The sequence below is a fragment of the Poromitra crassiceps genome (assembly GCF_964638095.1).
Source record: "Poromitra crassiceps genome assembly, chromosome: 7".
In the NCBI taxonomy this organism is placed as follows: Eukaryota; Metazoa; Chordata; class Actinopteri; order Beryciformes; family Melamphaidae; genus Poromitra; species Poromitra crassiceps.
The window spans coordinates 53,418,864-53,440,549 of NC_139628.1; the positions used below are offsets into that span (position 1 = coordinate 53,418,864).

General features: G+C 41.6%; 2 protein-coding genes across 2 annotated transcripts; both read right to left on the reverse strand.

Annotated features, from left to right (window-relative positions):
• Nucleotides 1–192: 192 nt before the first annotated feature.
• On the reverse strand, nt 193–12,442 carry dnajc3b (DnaJ (Hsp40) homolog, subfamily C, member 3b). Its single transcript, XM_083640330.1, has 12 exons — nt 12,002–12,442; nt 10,297–10,407; nt 9,818–9,942; nt 9,595–9,669; nt 8,955–9,098; nt 8,542–8,723; nt 8,267–8,386; nt 6,610–6,715; nt 5,577–5,697; nt 3,910–4,042; nt 3,369–3,517; nt 193–2,669 (listed from the first exon to the last, which is right to left on the reverse strand). The coding sequence occupies exons 1-12, from the start codon at nt 12,084–12,086 to the stop codon at nt 2,521–2,523; spliced, it is 1,500 nt and encodes a 499-aa protein (XP_083496456.1). The 5' UTR covers nt 12,087–12,442; the 3' UTR covers nt 193–2,520.
• Nucleotides 12,443–14,052: 1,610 nt separating this feature from the next.
• cldn15a (claudin 15a) lies at nt 14,053–16,666 on the reverse strand (the record flags this gene model as incomplete). The annotated part of the gene is made up of 5 exons (XM_083639828.1): nt 14,053–14,149; nt 14,931–15,038; nt 15,120–15,201; nt 15,561–15,725; nt 16,450–16,666. 5 exons carry the CDS (start codon nt 16,664–16,666, stop codon nt 14,053–14,055), a joined length of 669 nt encoding a protein of 222 aa, XP_083495954.1.
• Nucleotides 16,667–21,686: the final 5,020 nt, after the last annotated feature.

The following is a 21,686-nucleotide window of genomic DNA, read 5'->3' on the forward strand; positions in this document are numbered from 1 at the left end:
AAATCGCCAGCAGCACCCATGGTATTACTATATCTATGTCAAATAAGAATAACATTGAGAGTAGATTGCAGTGATTGCTTAGGCTTATTTTGAACTTATATGAACGTGCGACACGGTGATCAAGACGGACAGTTTGTGTAATGAGTCACAATTATGCATGATCAAGAAATGAGGACAAATTTGACTCGTTTCAATATTTTAATACATGTTTTTGTTTGAGCATGTCAGCTGACTCATTTTGGCAACACAAAAACTGATGCAACTAAAAACCAGAAAACCCTCAAAAGAAACCAAGGAATAAATCCGCCCCAGGCAGTCCGTTTAAATACAAAGGATTTGTCACAGTCATTGAACTTATAATAGGCGAAACAATATTGATGAAATAACTTAATTTGTGATTGAAAAGCGAGAGATCCCCTTCAAAAGAACACCCTCTTTATGCTGCAATGTTTTGCATGGCAGTGAAACTGGAGCCTTATTTCTTAAGTTGTACTTGGATTTCAGCACGTTTTGCGCACTCATTTCTAAGGTGGAGATTCTGGAGACGAGATAAACTGCTTTTTGTGATGCCAGTAGGTGGCGCTATGACCATGCGTGTGTCTGAAATTGGGCATCGCACTCCGTCGGGTTCCTGGCCGCGCACTCCCCAAGGGTCGATCAGATGAACGGTTCCCGAGATAAATCACTTTTTGTGTTGCCAGTAGGTGGCGCTATTACTATGTGCATGTCAAAAATTGGGCATCGCACTCCGTCGGGTTCCCGGCAGCGCAGTGCCCAAGTTTGGAGTCGATCTCGAGATAAACTGCTTTTTGTGTTGGCGCTGTCCGAATTTCATTAAATTTGCCAGTGCACTCCGTCAGGTACCCCTACCCTAAGCGCACTCTTAGGGTCGGACGATCTGAGCAATGGTGTGCGAGTTATGGCCATTTAAAAGCTAAAACATTGCCGTAGCGCCCAATTATATTAGGATATGTGCCTCAGCAATCTGAACAAGTAGAATTTTTTTTTACCTCCATTACAAATGTTCTTTCGTACTTGCCAGTGAGCCTTTGTTTTGGTACATTTCAAATTAATTGGTTTAAATACTGATTCCAGTAAAACAAACCTAGTGAGAATAGTTAGCCCTAACTGTCACACCTAGACTAGAGGCTTTTAATGACGATGAGTGTAATAATTTATCAGATTTCTGTGTACATTTCTGATTCTATTCTATGATACATTTTGATCATATTTCTATAAATGAGGCTCCAGGATCACCAGCAAAGTGACACTTGGTTTGTGGAGAGTCCTTGAAAAGGTTTTAAAAGGCGAGGGAACACCCTCAGTAACATTTTAGGAGTGGTTCTTCAAACAAAGGAGAAAAGTGCAAATTTTCACAGATGCGTTCACTACAACTTCCACGTCATTTTCATTAAGGTAACAGTTTTGTATTGAGAATTGGAAATTTTGCAGTTGGAAATATAACCTACTGAAAATGTATTTGCCCACAGAAATATTCTTCAATTCTGTCTGCTCTCATCGGATTAATTTAAAGGGAAAATGCATCTAAATACAGAATTCACACATTATTCCAATTACCTAGATAGCCAGCTCACTAAATACTCCTGAAAATCAGCATGACTCTGAAGACTAGAAGCCAGGCATAACAAAATCAAACAACGCATCCAGGAGTGTACAGTGACTTGAGATTCATAGAATTTCAAAACCTCTACACCCACAGATTTCATTTCATAGTGCTAAAAGCTGGTTCTGCCATCAGAAAAACGGGCACATTTCACGACTCAATCATGTATTGTAGTGTTCATGTGTCTCCACAAGTCTCTCTCCTATTTAAAGTGAATGTAAAAGCTCAAGAAACTGTCTCTAGATGACGTCATCACAGACCAGAGGGCTCACAGAGAGAGTTTGACATAGTTGTCAACTTGTCACAAATGTGGAGTGAGTGAGCACAGGAAAACATGTCATTTCCATTTTAGTATTCCCACTTTAAAGAATACTGAGCAGAAACCAACTGACGAGACACACACACACAACCTCCCTATGTCATTTTCAAACCAAACAGAAAGAGCTACTGCATTAAAAAAAAGGAGTCCCTTGGTAAAAGGGCACAGAATGGCACAAAGAAAGAAATAAGGAAGACCAGACATAAAAAAACAAACAAAACAAAAAGAAAACAGAAGATGCACCAGATCGGCTGCTTTCAACCACCACCTTTTGCCATTCCGAAGGACAGAAGCATTGACGCAGGACTTCAGTTTGCAGTCTTGCGACACATGAATCCAACAGTAACCCCTGTAAGTTCCATTGTTTCTGTGGTTAAAAAAAAGGTCTGGTTCTTTCGCGTTAAAAAGTCAAATCTTCAAGGTTAAAATTAACCCACAAAACTCGTGGACAAGCCGAAGCACAAGCTTTGAGGAAGACTCCGGAAGTTCCTCCCGTCCTCCGATGCTCTGTCCCAGAAAGAAAGAAAAAAACAGTCGTCCCCCCCCTGTCCCCGGTGTTCCTAAAGTCCCCATCTCTCTAGTTGTATTGGAACTTGAAGTGGAAGTTGCCGCCGGACTCGAAGGGGTTGAAGTGGAAAGGCCATTGTCCGCCCTGCCCGTGACCGCCGCCCTGCTGGCTCTCAGGGTCCAGAGGGTCCTCGCCCGCGTCGAACTTCTGCCTCATTTCTGGACAGAGGAACAGAAGAAAAAGTCCGTTTGAGTCATTATGGCAGGTTTGATCCGAGTAACGCAGCTCTAAAATAGAGCTTCAACAATTAATCAATTAGTTGTTATATTAACTATTAAATGAATCGCCGATTATTTTGAGAAATCGATGAACCGGTTTGAGTATTTTTTTTAAAGTGAACATTTTCTGTTTCCAGCTTCTTAAATGTGAATATTTCCTGGTTTCTTTACTCCGCTATGACAGTAAACTGAAGATCTTTGGGTTGTAGACAAAACAAGACATTTGAGGACATCATCTTGGGCTTTGGGAAAACGCGTATCATCATTTTCTTTACCATTTCTTACATTTCATAAACCAAACAGCTAATCGATTAATCGAGAAAATAATCGACAGATTAATTGAAGATGAAAATAATCGTTAGTTGCACCCCTACAACTATACGTGTGTGTGTGTGTGTGTGTGTGTGTGTAAATACAACTCTTGTGTATTGCAGTAAATTCACATATTTTCTTCAGTGTCCCATATATCCCTCTCATTGAAACATACTGCATATACCGTACTTCCTATACATACACTACATAGATACTTTTCGCAATGGTTTCACCACTTCATACTGTCTACAGAGATATTTTGAGCTGGGATTTGCCTAAAATCCAAATGAGTTAGTTGTCAGATGTATAAGCGACTGAGCTGCAGACCTGGGTCGGTGAGGACCTCTTTAGCAGACGCGATGTCGATGAACTTCTTCTCTGCCTCCTTCTTGTCCGCCTCGGACTGGAAGTTGTCCGGGTGCCACTGCATCGCCAGCTTCCTGTACGCCTTGATGATCTCCTGCTTGTTGGCGCTCCTGAGGGGAACAGCACAAGTGGGAGGGACTAAGTGGGTGTGGACTAAATGGGTGTGGACTAAGTGGGGTGCGTTCTGCTCAGTTAAGTCCAGGAGCATTTTCTCACTTCCCTTTATCGATCTGAGACAATGTGCGGGATTTAATCTACAGTTTGTTTTAGGAATAAAACCGTATGGGATGGAACAGGAGTTTGATATGTCTGTTTGTCTTGCATGTACAGTATGGTGGCACTCAGTTTCCCCCCTGGGGGATTAATAAAGTAATTTGTATCGTATCGATATAAGTCCAGAGGAAGTAAATACACATTATGACTTCTGAGATTGGCGAAGGATTTTATTTCATGCTCGGTATGTTTTTTTGGCCTTTTGTTAGACGTTAACAGAAATGGTTACCTGCTGACACCGAGGATCTTATAGTAGTCCCTCTTCCGAGAGAGTTTGAGCAGCTTCTGTGCCCGCTCCAGCCCTTCTCTAATCTCGTTGCTGTCGCCGTCAAACTCTCTCGCTTCTTGGTAGTCCTCCACCGCTGCAGGGGGCGACGTTCAAAAGATATTATAGGAGTACAAAAAAACAAAAAAAAACAATGAGTGAGAAACATTGAACTACACAACTCCTCACTTTGACTAACTTTTTGGACATGGCTTATGGTAGTGAAATTAATATTAAATTCACGGGCAGCAGCTCTGGTGGACATTCCTGCAGTCCGCTCCCTCACATTTTGTGAGGTGTCATTGTGTTGTGTGACAAAACGGCACATTTTAGAGTGGCCTTTTATTGTGACCAGTGCAATAATCATGCTGTTTAATCAGCATCTGGATAATATGCCACACCTGTCAGGTGAAAAAAAAAAAAAAAAAAAAACTACTAACCTAAACTTGTACCACTAACCTAAACTTGTACCACTGTTCCTTCAGAAGTTGTAGTTGTCATAGACTGTGCTCCATAGTTGATTGCTCTATTGCTGACAAAAATGTGTTATTGTAAGTCGCTTTGGATAAAAGCGTCTGCCAAATGACGTAATGTAATGTAATGTGATGGATTATCTTGGCGAAGCAGAAGTGTTCACTAACATGTAGTAGAGTAAATGGTAAATGGTAAATGGCCTGCATTTATATAGCGCTTTTATCCAAAGCGCTTTACAATCAGTAGGTAGTCTACATTCACCCATTCATACACCGATGGCGGCAGGCTGCCACGCAGGGTGCCTACACACCATTGGGAGCAAGGAGGGTTAAGTGTCTTGCCCAAGGACACAACGACAGCAGCTGGGAGGGAGCGGGGATCGAACCGCCAACCCTTGCGTCATTGGCCGACCCGCTCTACCTCCTGAGCTAAAGCCGCCCCAAGTAGAGTAGTTTTAGATTTTTTTGTTTGTTCAATGCATTAAAAATGGGAACAAAAAGAATAGTGCTGTGTTTATATAATTTTTGTTCAATATAATTTGGATAATAAGGGGACAGGACCTCGAGATGTACACTTTACTACAACACTGTCTTTAGCTATGATTTATTGCTGATGTGTAAACTGTATGTTTAGTGCACTTCTGCTCTGACCGGTACCCAGAAAATACTTGCCCTTATACTCGTTATTCTTTCAAGCATTTTTCAATCTACAACTATGAGTGTGTAACTGGGCCTGTACGGCTTAAGGCCCAATTATACTCCATTTTCATCTGTAAATAAGGGCGTCCGTTTCAAACGGTGTAATAGTCACTGCCCACATACTTCCATGCGTCTTTCACGTTGGTATCATGTTAAGCAATACATCCACCAGTGGGCAGTAGAGAGTCAAATGTATGAGTGTGTATGTGGTTTTCCTCCGTTTCATGCGTATCCGTAAGCTTTCAGATGACGGACAGAAAACGGACGAAATGAACGCAGAGTACGGACAGAAGGCTCTGTCCGTCTCCGTCTCCGTCTTTAACGTTGAGTATAATTGGGCCTTTAGTCTACCAAACGCATCTGAGCATGAAAGCATACATTTATCCCATTTTGTTTAAAATTAAGTCGATGAGGCCCTTTTTCAGACGAGGGTCCGGTTCAGTGTGGTTGAGCCCGTACCTTTCTCATAGTCCTGGTTGAGGATGTAAGCTTCGGCTCGGTCTCGCAGGATGTTGACGTTGCGAGGATCTCTCTGGTGCGCCTCTGAACACACGTCTAACGCCTCTTCAGCGCTTTTGATCTGGCGGCAAGATAGAGGGACCAGAACGCATGGATGAAAAACACAGTCTTTAGTAGGAGCAGGCAGAAAACCTGAAAACCCAATATTGTTGATATAGGTAACAACAGGAGCTACATAATTTTTTTTCGGGGTCCAAAATTAACTTTTCTGTCTACCGGCCAAATGGCTAGTGAATATTCAAACTTTACCAGCTACTCCATAGATTGCCATTGTTTTTTGCTGGGTGAGGGAAGCAAATGTACCAGCCACTTGCATATTTTACCAGCATTTGGCTGGTGGCTGCCTGCCTGACTGGTGCTAACTTTGGGCCCTGTAGATGACTAGAGCAGCAGCATATAAAAATAATAAAATAAAAAATGGAATATCGATAAAGCCACCAAGCAATGTGGTCCTTCAGCCGCGACACAAGCGACGCTGACGCAGCAACACGGAGACGCCGTTTGGTTCAGTAATACTGTCTGTGATGCGGTCACAGGTGTGTGTTTATAGAGTATTTTACAACAGCTTTGAACGCAGCTCAGCCAATCACAATCAAGTTACTGGAACTTTCCGTTTTATAATAGTGTTTAATAGCGTACCTTTAACCACCTAGAGTTAGACCTGGAAACTTTGATGGCAGTTGAGAAGACAAAAAAAAATTGTCCTATAATATAATTGTGCGCTATTCTGAAAATGACCAACTCATATGGTGCAATGAAGCTTTAGCTAACAGAATAGCTATTTAATGCGGGGACATTATTCATACATGTGGTACCACCGGATTCCCAATATCTGGGAGTTTCATATCTTCATAATGTCAGAGAAGATTGTTAACAGCCTAATGAATCATTTCTGAACCATTATATGTGAGCAATAAATGAGCCTGCAGATATAGCAGTGTTGTATAAACCAACGTGTTATCGCTCCTCTCACCTTGACAAGGCAGAAGCAGATTCTTTCCTTAGCCAGGTTGGTGTAGTACCGGATGGTGGGCTCCGTCTTCATTACTGATTCATACTTATCAATGGCCTCCTGATACCTTATTGTAGAGTCAACATACAGCCAATCATTACAGTTAATCCAGAACAGGTTACAGAGCCAAAGTCACCGCCTACTTCAGCTACGCACCAGCCTCGGAAAAAATCTGAGCGGTGGTGAGCGGTGAAACACAATCTTTTTTTTTTATATCCCGTTTGAATTGTGCCATGATTAGTACACATGTGATTTTCTTCCATTTTAAAAGATAACTCTGCATGTCAAGCAAGCCGACGTTTATCGTAAAACTGAAATGTAATTTCAATTTTTCAAATTTGGCTCTCTATACGTGTCAATGCCCAAGCTGGGTAATGTGGTAGTTGAACATGAAAATACTATTTGAATCTGTGTAACGTAGTTTATTGGTATATAGCGGTCACTAGACTGAATTAATTGCCAATTTACTGGTTAAAACACAAAATTCAAACATCAGCACATAACTACATAGCTACATAGAATACACAACTACTGACACAAAACAAGGAGAGAACCAGTACAGGCCACAAGATACACAAGGCAAAAGTGAGCAGGTCAGCATCAATGGGATATGGAGGTTCAAGGGTCTAGTCAAGTATGGTATATATGGGAGAGTTCTGATTTCCACTAGGGATGGGCATTTCTAGCAAAAACACTATTCGAAATTCGCTGGCCAAAGTCGACTTTTAATCGAAATTCGGGAAAAAAAAAAATGTAAAAAAAGTTTTTTTTGTTTTTTTTTGGTGAGTGAAATGTTGCATTGTCTCCCCTGATTCTAAGTCTAAGGCTTTATTAATTAATAGAAAAAGCTTCTACTGTGGATTTTTAGCTCAAACAAGCATTGCACCACTGAAGTAAAGAACATGTTACATGACATTGACATTTTCGAAAAATAAAAAACAGTTTTGACAATCATGAGTGGTTCATTAAATATTTAGTAGGCTCAGGTCTGAGTGCCAAAGGGGTGCCAAAGTCACCCCCTCTCCCTCTTCATGGGATTTCATCCGCCATTCATTTTTCCATAAACCTTGCTTAAAATGCTTATAAAAATTGTTTTACTTGCTCAAACCAAGCGATTAGACTATACTTAGAATCAGGGGAGACAATGCAACATTTCACTCACAAAAAACAACAAAAAAACAACAACATTTTTTTTTTCGAATTTCGACTTTCAATAATAAAAGTCGACCTTGATAATAACAACGATTATTCGGAAATTCGATGCCCATCCCTAATTTCCACGTGTTTTTGTGAGAGGATTGTTAAGGTTTGGACAGTTCCGGGTTCTACGGACAGATATTTCCAGTCGTGTTGGGGGGGGGTAGCCTTAACCCATACTGTAGATTCACCAGGACACCCCAAGGGTTGTTTTAACTTTTGAGGATGCAATAGTGCCTGCTAAGTTATATGAAAAAGATTCTAAGTGGTCTAAACTTTAATTTTCAAACAGGCCCATATCATATTTTGAGGCCAAAATCTTTCAAATATAATGTAAACATAACGTGCAAATTGTCACAGGAGGATGTTGCTGTATGAGGATAAAGTGCACCACATGCCACAGGCAGCAGCAGGTACTGACCTCTCCTCCTGGATGAGCTCCTCTGCTGAGTCCAGCTGCTTGCTGAGCTTCTTCACCTGCTTGTAATGGCCGAAACAGTCCTTATCATCCTGGTCCAGCTTCAGACACTCTCGGATGAGACTGCACAGAGAAGGATGGATAGATTGCACAGGGAGAGAAGAAGGGATAGAGAAGTACATTTAGACTTTAGAAACAGCTCAGAGACGGCTCTCAAGATGAGAATCGGCGTTGCCAAGCAAATGTGCTAGTTTGTTTATCGCAGTAGGCCAGCTCACTTGAGAGAGTCATGGTGTTCTCCGAGGGTGTAGTGCAGCAAGCTGAGCTTCATGAAGGCGGCGCGGTTGTCGTTGCGTAGTCTGGTGGTCGGGGTCAGGTCCTGGATGGCCTTCTGTAGCTCCCCCAGTCGGATGTAACATTCTGCGCGAAGCTCCCGTGCCTCAGGGTCCCAGGGGCAGATCTGCAGAGGCGATGTTTATTAAGAATATATTGACACACGCATGCCCAGGACCATGAAGTCCTAGCTCCACATTTAGGCTCAAAACCAGAGACAAAAATGTTCACTTTGACAAGCAAACCTCTACTTCCAACGCTACACCCTGCCCCCCGGGGCTCTACGGTGGAGCAAACCCAACCTCCACCACCAGGCCCGGTCAGTAGTCCCTACTGCAGAGCTGAGGTGTAACTGTACCTCTACGACTCGCTCCAGCACGGCGATGGTGGTGCTGTAGTCCCCTCGATGGTGCGCGGCGTGGGCCTCCTCCTGCAGCTCCTCCAGCTCGTTCGCCCTCATCAGCTGGTCCTGCGCCTCCTCCTGGTCAGGGGAGCGCTGCAGCTGAAGACGGGACAAAAACGGGTTCGGTTTTTAGAAAGAATCCCCGCCATCAACGGCATGTGAGTCATACTTCATAATTACTGTTTATTTTATGAGGCATAATAATAATAATAATAATAATCATAATAATAATAATCATAATCATAATAATAATAATAATAATAACTTGGATTTATATAGTGCCTTTCAAGAAACCCAAGGGTTTCTTGAATGCCAATATGTAATATAATTAGTAAAAATGATTTTGGTCCATAGACAAGTAGGGCTGGATTGAAATCAATGTTACAAAAATCACAAGTTGTTTTTTCCTCTCTACAGTATGTTGAGATACTGTACATCTCAATATAGCTCATGTATGACGTCACGTTAAATAATCGAATCAATGGTAATGCTATGGTGTGATTGGCAAAGCGAGTGGTAGAACAGGGAGAACGTCGATTGACAGAAGCCGTGATGAAGGTCGGTAAGCTGCTGCCTGGCATGTCATTAAACTCACCACTGCTTCAAAGTCCTCCCTGGCCTCTTGAGTGTTGCCCTGCTTCAAGAGGATGTTCCCTCTCTGCAACCTGGCCTGTATATACAGGGAATTGGAGAGATTGGATGGGAGAGGGACAGAGATGGAAAGAAGATTCCAAAGAGACAGAGAGGAAAATGATAAAACACATGTGGACAAACAAACAACTGCAAGGTGCGAACGTGGTGGTCATGTGTGAACTTACAGCCAGGAAGTCAGGCTTGAGCTGGATGGCCTTGGTCAGGTCTGGCAGGGCGGACTTGGACTTTCCCATGGCCAGGAACACTGCTGCCCTCTTGTAGTAGGTCAGGTAGTTCTTAGAGTCCCCCTCTGGAAGATGTCAAAGGATATTACTGTAAACTGAATTTCTAGTTTAAAGTCAAAGTGTTCAATGTGAAATACAGACTTCAAACTACTAATGTCCTGATATTAACGTGTTTATTGTCATATTTTATGGCTGAAGGGATCAGAATGCATCTGTTGCATCTGGATGAGGAGGTTGTAGGGATGCAGAAAGGAGATATGCTTGAGAGAAATAGACAAAAATGAATGTCTGTCTGTCTGTCTGTCTGTGTGTGTGTGTGTGTGTGTGTGTGTGTGTGTGTGTGTGTGTGTGTGTGTGTGTGTGTGTCTGTGTGTGTGTGTGTGTGTGTGTATGTGTGTGTGTGTTGTGTGTAACCTTACCCACAGCAGAGTGGTAGTGGGATAGGGCTTCAGCCAGTTGACCGGCCGCCAAAAGTTTGCGGCCCATCTCCAAGTGGTGCTCGATCTCCACATGGGTTGCCCCTAAGACACCTGAAACACATAACGGTGCTTGAACCTCGCTAGAAGAAATACATCATGTATGCATGTATGTATGTATGCATGTATGTATGTATGTATGTATGTATGTATGTATGTATGTATGTAAGTAAGTATGTAAGTATGTATGTAAGTATGTATGTATGTATGTATGTATGTAAGTATGTATGTATGTATGTATGTATGTATGTATGTATGTATGTAAGTATGTATGTATGTATGTATGTATGTATGTAAGTATGTAAGTATGTATGTATGTATGTATGTATGTATGTATGTATGTATGTAAGTATGTATGTATGTATGTATGTGAGAACTGTACAAAGTCAACTTGTATTAAGGTGTTATAGGCACATGTTATGCATTTGGAGAAGAGCAAGTCGAGTGCAACAACAGAATAATAGAGCTGCAATTCCCAGATCAGCAAAGTTCCTGAGTGACAATGAACATAAAATAGAAGAAGTAGGAAAAGTAAAATAAGATAGGGTTATTTCTTAAGCAATTACAGTGAAAAATGACATTTTGGAGAAAGGAGAATTTGTGAGATGTGATTTTGGATTTAACTGTGGGTATGTAGTACACACAGACGTTCAAAGAATGAGAATAATTCAATGTCTTTACAATATTGAGGTATCAGGTTCCTCAGACCCATCTGGCTCCAGCCTTTACTGATTATACAAACTCAAGTAGTTACACCCATTTAGAGTTTATAGGCCTGCCCTACGAACATTTAAAATTCATAAGCAGCTGTCACAAAGCTACCTGTATCAGGGTATCTCAAACCTTTTCACATCAAGGACCCCTAAACTAACACAAATTAGACCACGGAGCACGGACTCCCATGATTTGATCAGATTTTGTCCCAGCCAGGAGGGTCCTCCATCCTGGTGTTGAGGTCATTACGCTTATTGGGTGTACCTGGGCCTGGTGTGCTCATTGGGCTTAACAGACCTTCAGACCATTCAATCTCTCTCCCTCCTCACTGATGCACATGTTGCTCTGTTTGTTTAATGTACTTTGTGTTGTCTAGTTATTTTCCATTCCTTTTAGTTAACAAACTCTTGTTTTAAACTGGTTCCCCACTTTTTTTTTAAATCAAATCCATGACCAAAACAGGCATACTACAACCTGTCATTGTGTACTTATGCTTGGAATTCTAGTGAAAATAAATGATTAGCCTTTTTGCTGGGGACCCCCTAGAAGCCCCTCAAGGACCCCTGGACCTGTGAGAACCAGTCCACTGACCTCAATATCCAATTCCGTGAGTGAAAATAAAGTCTTAAATCTGATCAACCAAAACATAAACAAAGTCAGTAGAGCAACCGTGGCCTCAGAGTAGAGTCCCACAGGCTAGCTAGAGTGGGCTTCAAAGTAAAGTGCTAATGCTACGGTTTTATCACACTTCTAAATGTTTCAGTAGCTTTTATTTTTGTGTACCTTAAGGGAGGGGCGGGGCAATGTTGGCTAGGTAACGTCAGAGCCGTAACGTTTAACCTCGCCTAGGTTTTGACGACTTCCTGCTTGTTAACCAGTTAGCGTTATGTTTGATAGCTTTTAAACGTGTCGTTAATACAGGGGATAGTCTTACCATCCAGCTGGAGATCTAGGATGACACACAGCAGTGACAGGGAAAACAGGACACCGCTGACTCCACTCTGCCGACTCGCCTCCATCGCTACAATAAGTCGCACTTGTCGCCTATCACGTTTCTGCAATGATCCTTGTGAAAAGCCCGTTGTGTGTCATTGAAGCGGTGACATTCTTCATTAATTCCTCGTCGTTTCGCCCACTGCCAAAGCCTCTGTAGATGTGGAGCTAGCTCCGATCAGGCTCCGATTGATGGTATATTTATGGTCCTGGCCTGAAAGTGTTCCGGGTGGGAATGTGAGGAAACGCCGCAGAAAGGTTCCTTCCCCAAAATCCTCGCGGTTTTGCGGCGCAATTTCTCTTTAAACGGAATGACGCGTTGGACTTTAGTTGACTTTAAAACATCGCTATAGACCGTGACATGATAGTGAATTATGTTCAACAGCCGATGGCTGTCGGCTCGGTAAACTAAACTTCCCCGTGTGTCTCGGCCCGCCCTCACTGCCCTACATGGCGGTGATTGGTCCACGCAGCACATATCCGCGTTCGCCTAGAAACGTGGGCCGCTCTCATTGGAAGAACTATTTTAACTCACTAAAACAGGTGACACCCCCATTATATCGCGTGTGTGTGTGTGTGTGTGTGTGTGTGTGTGTGTGTGTGTGTGTGTGTGTGTGTGTGTGTGTGTGTGTGTGTGTGTGTGTGTGTGTGTGTGTGTGTGTGTGTGTGTGTGTGTGTGTGTGTGTGTGTGTGTGTGTGTGTGTGTGTGTGTGTGTGTGTGTGTGACACCACATAACCATGTCATTATATAATTTGGTTGGTTTCAGTGTAGGTAATGAAGATTAAGTTACTTCGACTTTACTAGTCAATTGTTAATTATTCACCATTTAACCTTTATCTCTGCCTCTGTTTGAGCAATATAACATGTTTATCTGATTTACACAACAAAATGAAATGTCTTTTAATTCAAACCATTTCACATGATCTGATTGTTGTCATTCATTCTCACTGTATTCAATATTTTTGACTGACTTCTATTGGGTGTTGAATTATTTAGCCTACTAAAATGACAAACTGAGATACTATTTTGCATATTACATTTTATTGTGAGCAATTGTAAAAAAACAAACATACCACCAAAATTCTTTATGACTATTATACGATAACCAGGCTTATAACTGTACAACCTCTATAACCTATAACTGTATAACTGTACAACACATACATGTTCACAAAAATTTAAATCATCACACTTTGACCTTCCCCTTTCAAATGTCTAGAAGTAGGCTATGTATAGCAGACCATCAAATGATTTGATTTAGCTGGAAATATGACTGAATGGGTGGAAATATAAGTGATCTATCTATCTATCTATCTATCTATCTATCTATCTATCTATCTATCTATCTATATATATATATATATATATATATATATATATATATATATATATATACACACACACACACTAACATATAATGATGTGCTATCATCATTAGGAAACAGATATAATAAAATCAAGCATGTGTTTGTGCAGTGGTTGGTGATAAGTAGCCTAGACCTGTGCAAATTACAAAAATTCACCAACATTTACTGAATGTACAAAATATTAGAAACATCTCCTGATATTGAGTTGAAGTCCATTGTTACATTAATTGTCAAAGCTTAAAAATCCTTCTCTAACTCGTCTTCTTTTTTAAAAATCTACATCTCATTTGTGATTGGTATAGATTTAACTGGATTCACCTGAACAGTATTCTTCATGAACGTGTCTCTAATATTTTGTACATTCAGTGTATGTCTAGCAGGCAGCAGATTTCTGATTAGATCCTTTGTACAGACTCCACATTGTGAGGATGTGGTTATCTACGGTGTTATGTTACTTCCATCAGTGCAGACACGACAGGCCTTGAGCCCCATCCACCTTTTACCAGACAAAAAGTTCCACCAGGAGTGTAAAAACGGAATACCAGAACATGTTTGAATTCACCCAGGCATTTGTAAGAAATCTGACGTTTTTCGCTATCCAAGGCTCCAGTTTTGTATACCGTCTCAAACGTAAGCATTTCGGCCGTAGGTACTGGCAGCCACGCTTCTTGTCGGTGCCACTCCAGAATACACAGTTCCTCTGGGTTGATACGGCAAAGGGCTGAGGAAGAGGAGGGGTACAAGAGGAAAAGATGATTATACAAAACCACTAGTAGGCCAATACATGCCTTTATGGCACTCAGAAAAAGTAAAAGTTAAGAAATAAAATAAAATAAATCCACTCCCAAATCAATTTAAATTAAAGTATTTCTAAAGTATCTTTAATCTCGATGTCAGGAGGTGTTTGATCACTTTGTAGATTACATTTAAGGGGTTGGTGGTTCAGTTATGCTTCCTCAGATTGTTATAACTGGTTTGAAATTGAGTTTCAATCCAGTTTTATGAAATGATCACATTTTGTGCATTTAAATGCTTTTGTGCCTGTGTAGAATTCCTGTGCCCGTGATGGATGTACTAACTAGAGTAAAAAGGAAGGTAAACAGTCAAAAGTGTGAATTTGCTTTAAAATGTAATGGAGTGCAAGCAGTAAGTTACCTAAAATTGAAATACTCAAGTTTCTATGTCCATTGATTTGTTTTTAAATTAATTGATTGATTGATTGATTAATTGATCGATCGATTTGACCATTTTGAAATGCTTATTTATTTAAAGGGGCACTTCATCGAAAACCAATGCTGATTTATTTTGCACATGATCTCACACATGTCCGAAAACTGTAAACAGTTTTGCAGACACTCATTTAGTTTGACAGTTATTGAGAGTTGACTTGAGTTTAAGTTGGACGCGTGACGTCATCACAAGACTTGTAATTAATACAACGCAATGATTCAGTGCCTTCTGATTAGATCACTCCTCAGAGAGACAGAGAGAGAGAGACTCACTATTTTTCCTTTTCGCCCATCTTGCAGGAACAGGTCAGACAGGATCCTCCCGTGATGGCCAGGACCGCGGAGCACCAGCCGATATAGAGTCCCTCTCCTATCTCATACCTGCGACGCACAGCAGAGGGCGGTCAAGTAACGCTGCTGTTGTCCTTTGTCACTTGTTTGTTTATTTTCCCCTTCACTTACTTTGTCCCAGGATAGAAAGGGTCGTAGAAGTCCTGGGTGATGTTGAAGGCGTACCAGGACACAGAGATCATCGTGCATATGCCTTTTTTATATATATAAAAAGAGGAATAAACAATTGTCCATAAATCATTGAAAAGCAGTAGGGGAAGCTATCACATTACACAGATGTTAAAAAGTCCTACAGAAAGCCATCAGGAAGTTCTTTGGAAGATTGATTTATTGTATGTTGGAAAACACACACACAGAAACACAAACAGTTCCTTTATTTTGGCTATTTATTGGACAGATTAAGAGGATTGTAAAGTTGTATTATGAGCCAATCAGAAATTCTATACACTGTGTCCAGATTTTTTTTTGCCTGAATTCCTTAAAAAAAACAAAAAACAGTCCCAAATAGATATTGATTGCTTCTTATTACATTAGGCCTAGGTTTTCTGTTACCTTGAAGTATAAAAAGGACTCCACCAGTGCCAGCAATCCTCCCTTTGAGAATGAAGTTTTCCCCTCCAGCTTTGGAGCACTGCATGCCCACCAGCGCCGCCAGGAGGGCCACGCTACCGAACACGATGGAGGCGACCATCAAGGCACGAGACGCCTGGATGTAACCTGAACACAACGTAGAAGTAAACCAACACAGTCAGAGACTCAACATCTGCATTCTCCAATCACGGGATTATCGTTTTAAAGAAGGGGTGCGTTCATGTTCAACGTAAAAAAGTAGAACGTGTTCTTTTATAGCAGTGGTTCTCAACATGGGCTCTGGGAACCAACAGGGGTCCTTGAGGGGGTCCGCAGCAAATTGATGAATTGTTAAAGTTCACCATTGTTTCATTTACAAGAAAGTTGCACAATTAGATAATGTAGCAGATTAACTGTTTTGATCAGTTTCATAACATACTATAGAAAGCTATGGAATTCTGGACAAAACCAATACAAATATTCTCAAATTTGGGCCAGAGATAAAAAGTCACCCTAATGTCGATTAAATTACAGGTCCTTGATATGAAAAAGGTTGGGAATCATTCTTTTAGTGTCAAAGGGCCAATACAAACTTTGAAATATTCCTTTGACAGGACGGTGCTGTCAGTTGCATATCATTTATTATGTATAATATGTGTCTTCAAAGTATAATAGATGCTCGAGTTAAACTGATAAGATGATTGCTGTTTTATGGATTAAAATGTAAGAAAACAAATTATATGATTATATTAAACGGTTTGCCATTTATTTTCAGCTATTACATTATCAATATTTATTGTGTTCCATCTTTATTATCACTGATTTTAACACTCCCCCCCCCCCCCCCCTCTCTCTTGTAGGGTCAACATACCATTCAAGGCTAGCAGAGATGGGAACTCCCTGCAGTTATGTACACCAGTTGAGTCTGTGGCGCAGGACATCCATAAGTTCTCATAGATGGTGGAGGTGGTGATGACGTTCCCGTCCACGGTGGAGGTCTTCCAGTAGCGGTTTGGCAAGGCTACCCCCGCCATCACCCAACCTAAAAACCCCAGCAGCAGAGCCACTACTTCCACAATAGAATCCATGGTCCCCCCCTCGGTCCTGGAGCGAGTAAAAAAAAAAGTCCTTTATGCCAGACTTATTTTCTTCTTCTGATACTTCAATAAAATGCCAATAAAAGCCAATTGATCTGATTCAGCTCGAATGTGAAAGTCAATGAGTGTCTGAGTGTGTGGCGTCTGGTCTGACAATGAGATATGTGTTCAGCTCAACAGATATGCTAAATGATTTATATCACCTGCTTTCTTCTCTCCACCCCTTCGCGCGCACACACACACACGCACGCACACACACACACACACGCGCGCACCACACACACACACACACACACACACACACACACACACACACACACACACTTTGCATTTTACACCCCTGAAACTGAACAGGTGTTTATCGGTCGGCTGCATGGCAGAGTCCAATGGTCATCTCTTGGTCTTAATCACATCGAAACGTGTTTCGCCTGCTCTATGTTCGTTAGGCATATTCAACCCATTATTCGCTTGTAAAACACATTTCATCACAAAGAGACAATCAGGACCACAAACAGATTTTAACAAATGATACAATTATAAAGAGTTTGCCATCAGTTACTATTTCTGCTGTTTATTTTACCTGTATATTTTGATATGGTGCCTTTTCCAAATGATAGGTAATTGTATCTTTTTAAATATCACATGTATTTAAATGGGATGACACACAGCGGGCGATCGAGCCGTTTGACCCTTTTGGTTATGACTGTCACAAGGCCACATGTCATGACACAAGGTCACAATCATTTTGCCTTCCACTTAATGTCACTGCAACCATCTGGTAACATTTTTTAATGACAATTTTGGATACAGACTAGCAACTAGCATGCGTTTAATCGCAAAGACCATAAGTCACAAGTAAAAGCAAATTGCAAATGGGTAAGGAGTTACCAAGTCACTGGGTTCATCTTGTGTCAGTCCTGTTTACATGAATCATCTCCGGGAGAACTGGGTCAGCATTGCGAGAAGTAGGGCATGAAGAGTCAGCTAAACTCATATTATTAGGGTAATAGATAACCTGAATAGATAACCCCCAAAGTATGGGGGGTTAGGAGACTTGTAAACCAGCCAAGTCATTACGCAGAGAATATGTAGGTCTAGGTCCAGAGATGGGAAGTACAACTACTTTGTTACTGTACTTAAGCAGGATTTTCAGGTATCTGTACTTTACGGAGTATTTGTTTTTGTGACAACTTTTTACTTTTACACTCCCTACATTTTAACAGAAATATCTGTACTTTCTACTGCTTACATTTTCAAAACAGGCTACTTTAGTTTTCATGCACAACAGACAAAAACGATGTCTGTAATGTACCTTAAAAGTAAAAAGCAGCTCATTTAAAATGGAAAGTTGAATGTTGTGTTGTGATTTAAAAAATTTGATTTAAATAATCATCATCATCATCATAATTAAAATTGCCTGAGTGGGCGGGCGGTGGTTAGTGATGATCTTGCGGGCTGTGTATGTTTGTGACATCATCAGTGATGTCATAAATCAGGGATTATGATGTCATCAGTGATGTCACTTGAGCAAATGTGATGTCATCAGTGATGTCACTCGCACAATTGTGATGTCATCAGTGATGTCACTCGAGCAATTGTGATGTCATCAGTGATGTCATAAATCCTTCGTGGCTGAGGCTATATAAGTGGTGGAAGACGCAAGCATACAAGTCAGTGTGGTACAGTGACACATCTGAAGGAATGGCTGTTCAAGCAGGACCTCGTGACACGCAGCTCCATGATGCCGTCACTGCAGGAGACCTGGACACACTGAGGAGCCTGCTGCAGGAAGACCACTTCAGAAGGCTGATCAATGAGAAGTGTATTTATAGGTGGTGGAGGACCCCTCTGGTGCAGGCAGCCTCGCGGGGTCATGCTGCCTGTGTGGACTACCTGATCACACAGGGAGCACAGGTAGACCTAGCTGCTGAGTATAACTACACGCCTCTCTACTGGGCCGCGCTCTACGGTCACCTGGACTGTGTCCGGATCCTCCTGGAAGCCGGGGCCGACCCTAACAGAAGCAGACACGGCTCAACCCCTCTCTACATCAGTGCTGCACGCAACAACCTGGACTGCTTCCACCTGCTGCTCCAGGCTGCTGGCGTTCTGACCCGTGACGTGGCTTCTCTCCTGCTGGAGGTGGTGCTGAATAACGGGTGCAACACGGCCTTCGTCCAGCTGCTGCTGGACCACGGCGCCGACCCGACCCTGGTGACCACAGAGCAGGCACAGCTGGAGAAGAGGGCGGATCCTGAGGCTCTCAGGGTCTTTCTGGAGGCCCGTATTCGTAGTCTCGCCCACGTGTCGGATCTGGATCCAAGTGCTGGGCAGACATCGCCTGAACCAAGTCCACTCCCTACCACTACCACAAGTGATGAAGGACTTCGTGCCCTACCAAAACTGATTTGAAACTCAAAATGTCTGTTTCTCTGTCTCTCTGTCCCACTGTGATGTCATAAATCCCACTGTGACGTCATCAGTGATGTCATAAATCCCACTGTGACGTCTTCAGTGATGTCATAAATCCCACTGTGACGTCATCAGTGATGTCATAAATCCCACTGCCTGAAAGGCTTTGCGTCCCTTGTGCCCTTGTCCTATCTTGAAGATGTACTTTGTATCAACTGTATTACTTCTTTATTAAATTCTTCTATAAGCATCAAGAAGCTCCTTTTTTCTATTTACTATAAATCCCACTGTGACATCATCAGTGATGTCATAAATCCCACTGATGACATTATCAGTGATGATGTCATAAATCTGACATCATCAGTGATGCTGGTCTCATTGGCCACACAGCAGCCGAGTTGCGGGCAAGGAGCTGCGAATGCGAGCTGCAGGGCCAGCTCACTGAGCTGCAGGCAAGCCTGCATAGTTTTGTAATTTTAGCATCACCTAAACTGCATTAGAAATGAATCCTTTCAATGAACATTATATGAATATTATGGCCACATTATGATGACAGTACCTGGGGTGATTTTTCAGAGATATGAGTGGATTTTCTGCTCATAACAAACCAGTGTGTCTCCTGATAACAGGAGTCTTGGTTTTGTTGTGTCTGACATTGGGAGAAAGTTGTTCATGGTCACAAATATTGGTTGAATGGTCACAGGGATCATTCTGAAGGTGCTATTTTAGAAGGTGGACATTCCCTTTAATGCCCATTTCAGAATTCATTTCAAAATTCAGGCTCAGACAGAAGTATAAACTTCTCGCCCTGCCTCTTCTCTTCCACCTCCACCTGAGTTCCTCTGACACATGGATTCTGCCCCTCCATAAATGTCTCATTTTATGGCCGAGCTGTTTGCCAAAGCCCATTTTTACGGCTGGCTCGGCCGCAGCACGAGTTGCTGCTGTGTTTGTGTTATTAAATGCTAATGTCACAGTGACTTTTACTGCAAAAACAAACCTTTGTGTGATTCCTTTTAGGTGACACCTGACTCCTCTAGAACGTGTTTTCCGGCAGTAACTCATCGCAATGGTAGTGGGCCACACGTGCAGTGAGGACACACACACGGGGAGAGATGGGATGTATAGATAAACTCATCCAGCATTCATGTTCAGTTTGAATGGTTCATGGTTAAATGCAATGTGAAAATCTATTGGGGGGAAATTGAACAAATGATGTGAAAAAAAACCTCTCTTGATTTAGAGCAGGGGTGTCAAATATACGGCCCGGGGGCCAGAACCGGCCCGCCAAAGGGTCCAATCTGGCCCACAGGATGACTTTGCAAAGTGTGAAAAGAAGGCCTTGAATCCAATGTGTCAGCAGCAAGTTAAATATTAAGTAGCCTATTCATGTTTTCTGTATTCATCATCACTAAATGGTAAACTATTTTCAGTACCCTTGACTATAGAGAATTGCACAGTTGCTGTGTTGTAATGCACAGTTACAGACAGTAGAGCTGAACATTTGTTTGATGGTAGCTGAGATAACCCTACAAGAAAACATATTCTTAAAATGTACAGTAGGCTACCCGTAATTTTTACACTAAAAGAAACAGGATTTTTAAAAATAGGTTATTATTGATTTGGCCTTTCTTGAGACCTAATTGGGTCACATGTGGCCCGTGAACTAAAACGAGTTTGACACCCCTGATTAAAGAGTCATCTAATATTCCAGACCTACATTGAAGAGTGCAGATTTTGAAAGGAAATTGACATGATGTTTTTCCCCCATGGTGCAACTTGAGAGGGGAATTGTTTTCAAGAGTCAAATCTAGTAAAGTTACACATTGGTGATCAGGAGTTACTACAAAATGTAAGTACTGTGCATGAACAATTATTATGAATTAAAAAAAAAATCTAGATACACACCAATACACACACAATCTCATTGTTTTGAGTATTATTCCCATTATGTGGAAAATTGTCCTAAGTATCACAAAACACCTTGAGTTAAGATTGTCCTTAAAGTCCAAGTTAAGGTTTCCTCAAAACAATATTGGTTGCTCAATAAAAACACCCTAAATTCTTCTCCTTAAGGTTTTCTTAAAATGTTCAACGTGTTTCGTGCAACAGATTTGATTTGAGGGAAACCTTAACTCGGACATGAAGGAGAATCTTCCGGCCCCAGGGCTTTTAATGTGTGATCATGCTCTCATGATGTCCAGTGAATCCAGCTGCATCGCAAGGTTAGGGGTTTGAAACCAGGGGTTTTCAAAGTCTGAGACTGTGGGCCTCCCCCCAGACAAAGCTTGGGAAAAGGAGCCCCCCCCTCGCTCAATTCCTGGATGCCTATTGGATCATGATTATGTTATTTGATCCCATAGACACTCAACAATTGTGCCTAGATACAGTAGCCTGATATTGCTATTTGATATACTACAGACTACACCAAATACATAAAAAGCTCTGTCTGAAGAATTTTTTTATTTATTTGTTACTGACTCTAGGAAAGTGGGAAAAACTGTCAAATTCCCCCAAACTACTGTCTCTCAAAACTATCTCTTTAACCAAATCACGCACATTTAGGCTATTCTATATCATCTCCTTTTGATAACTAATT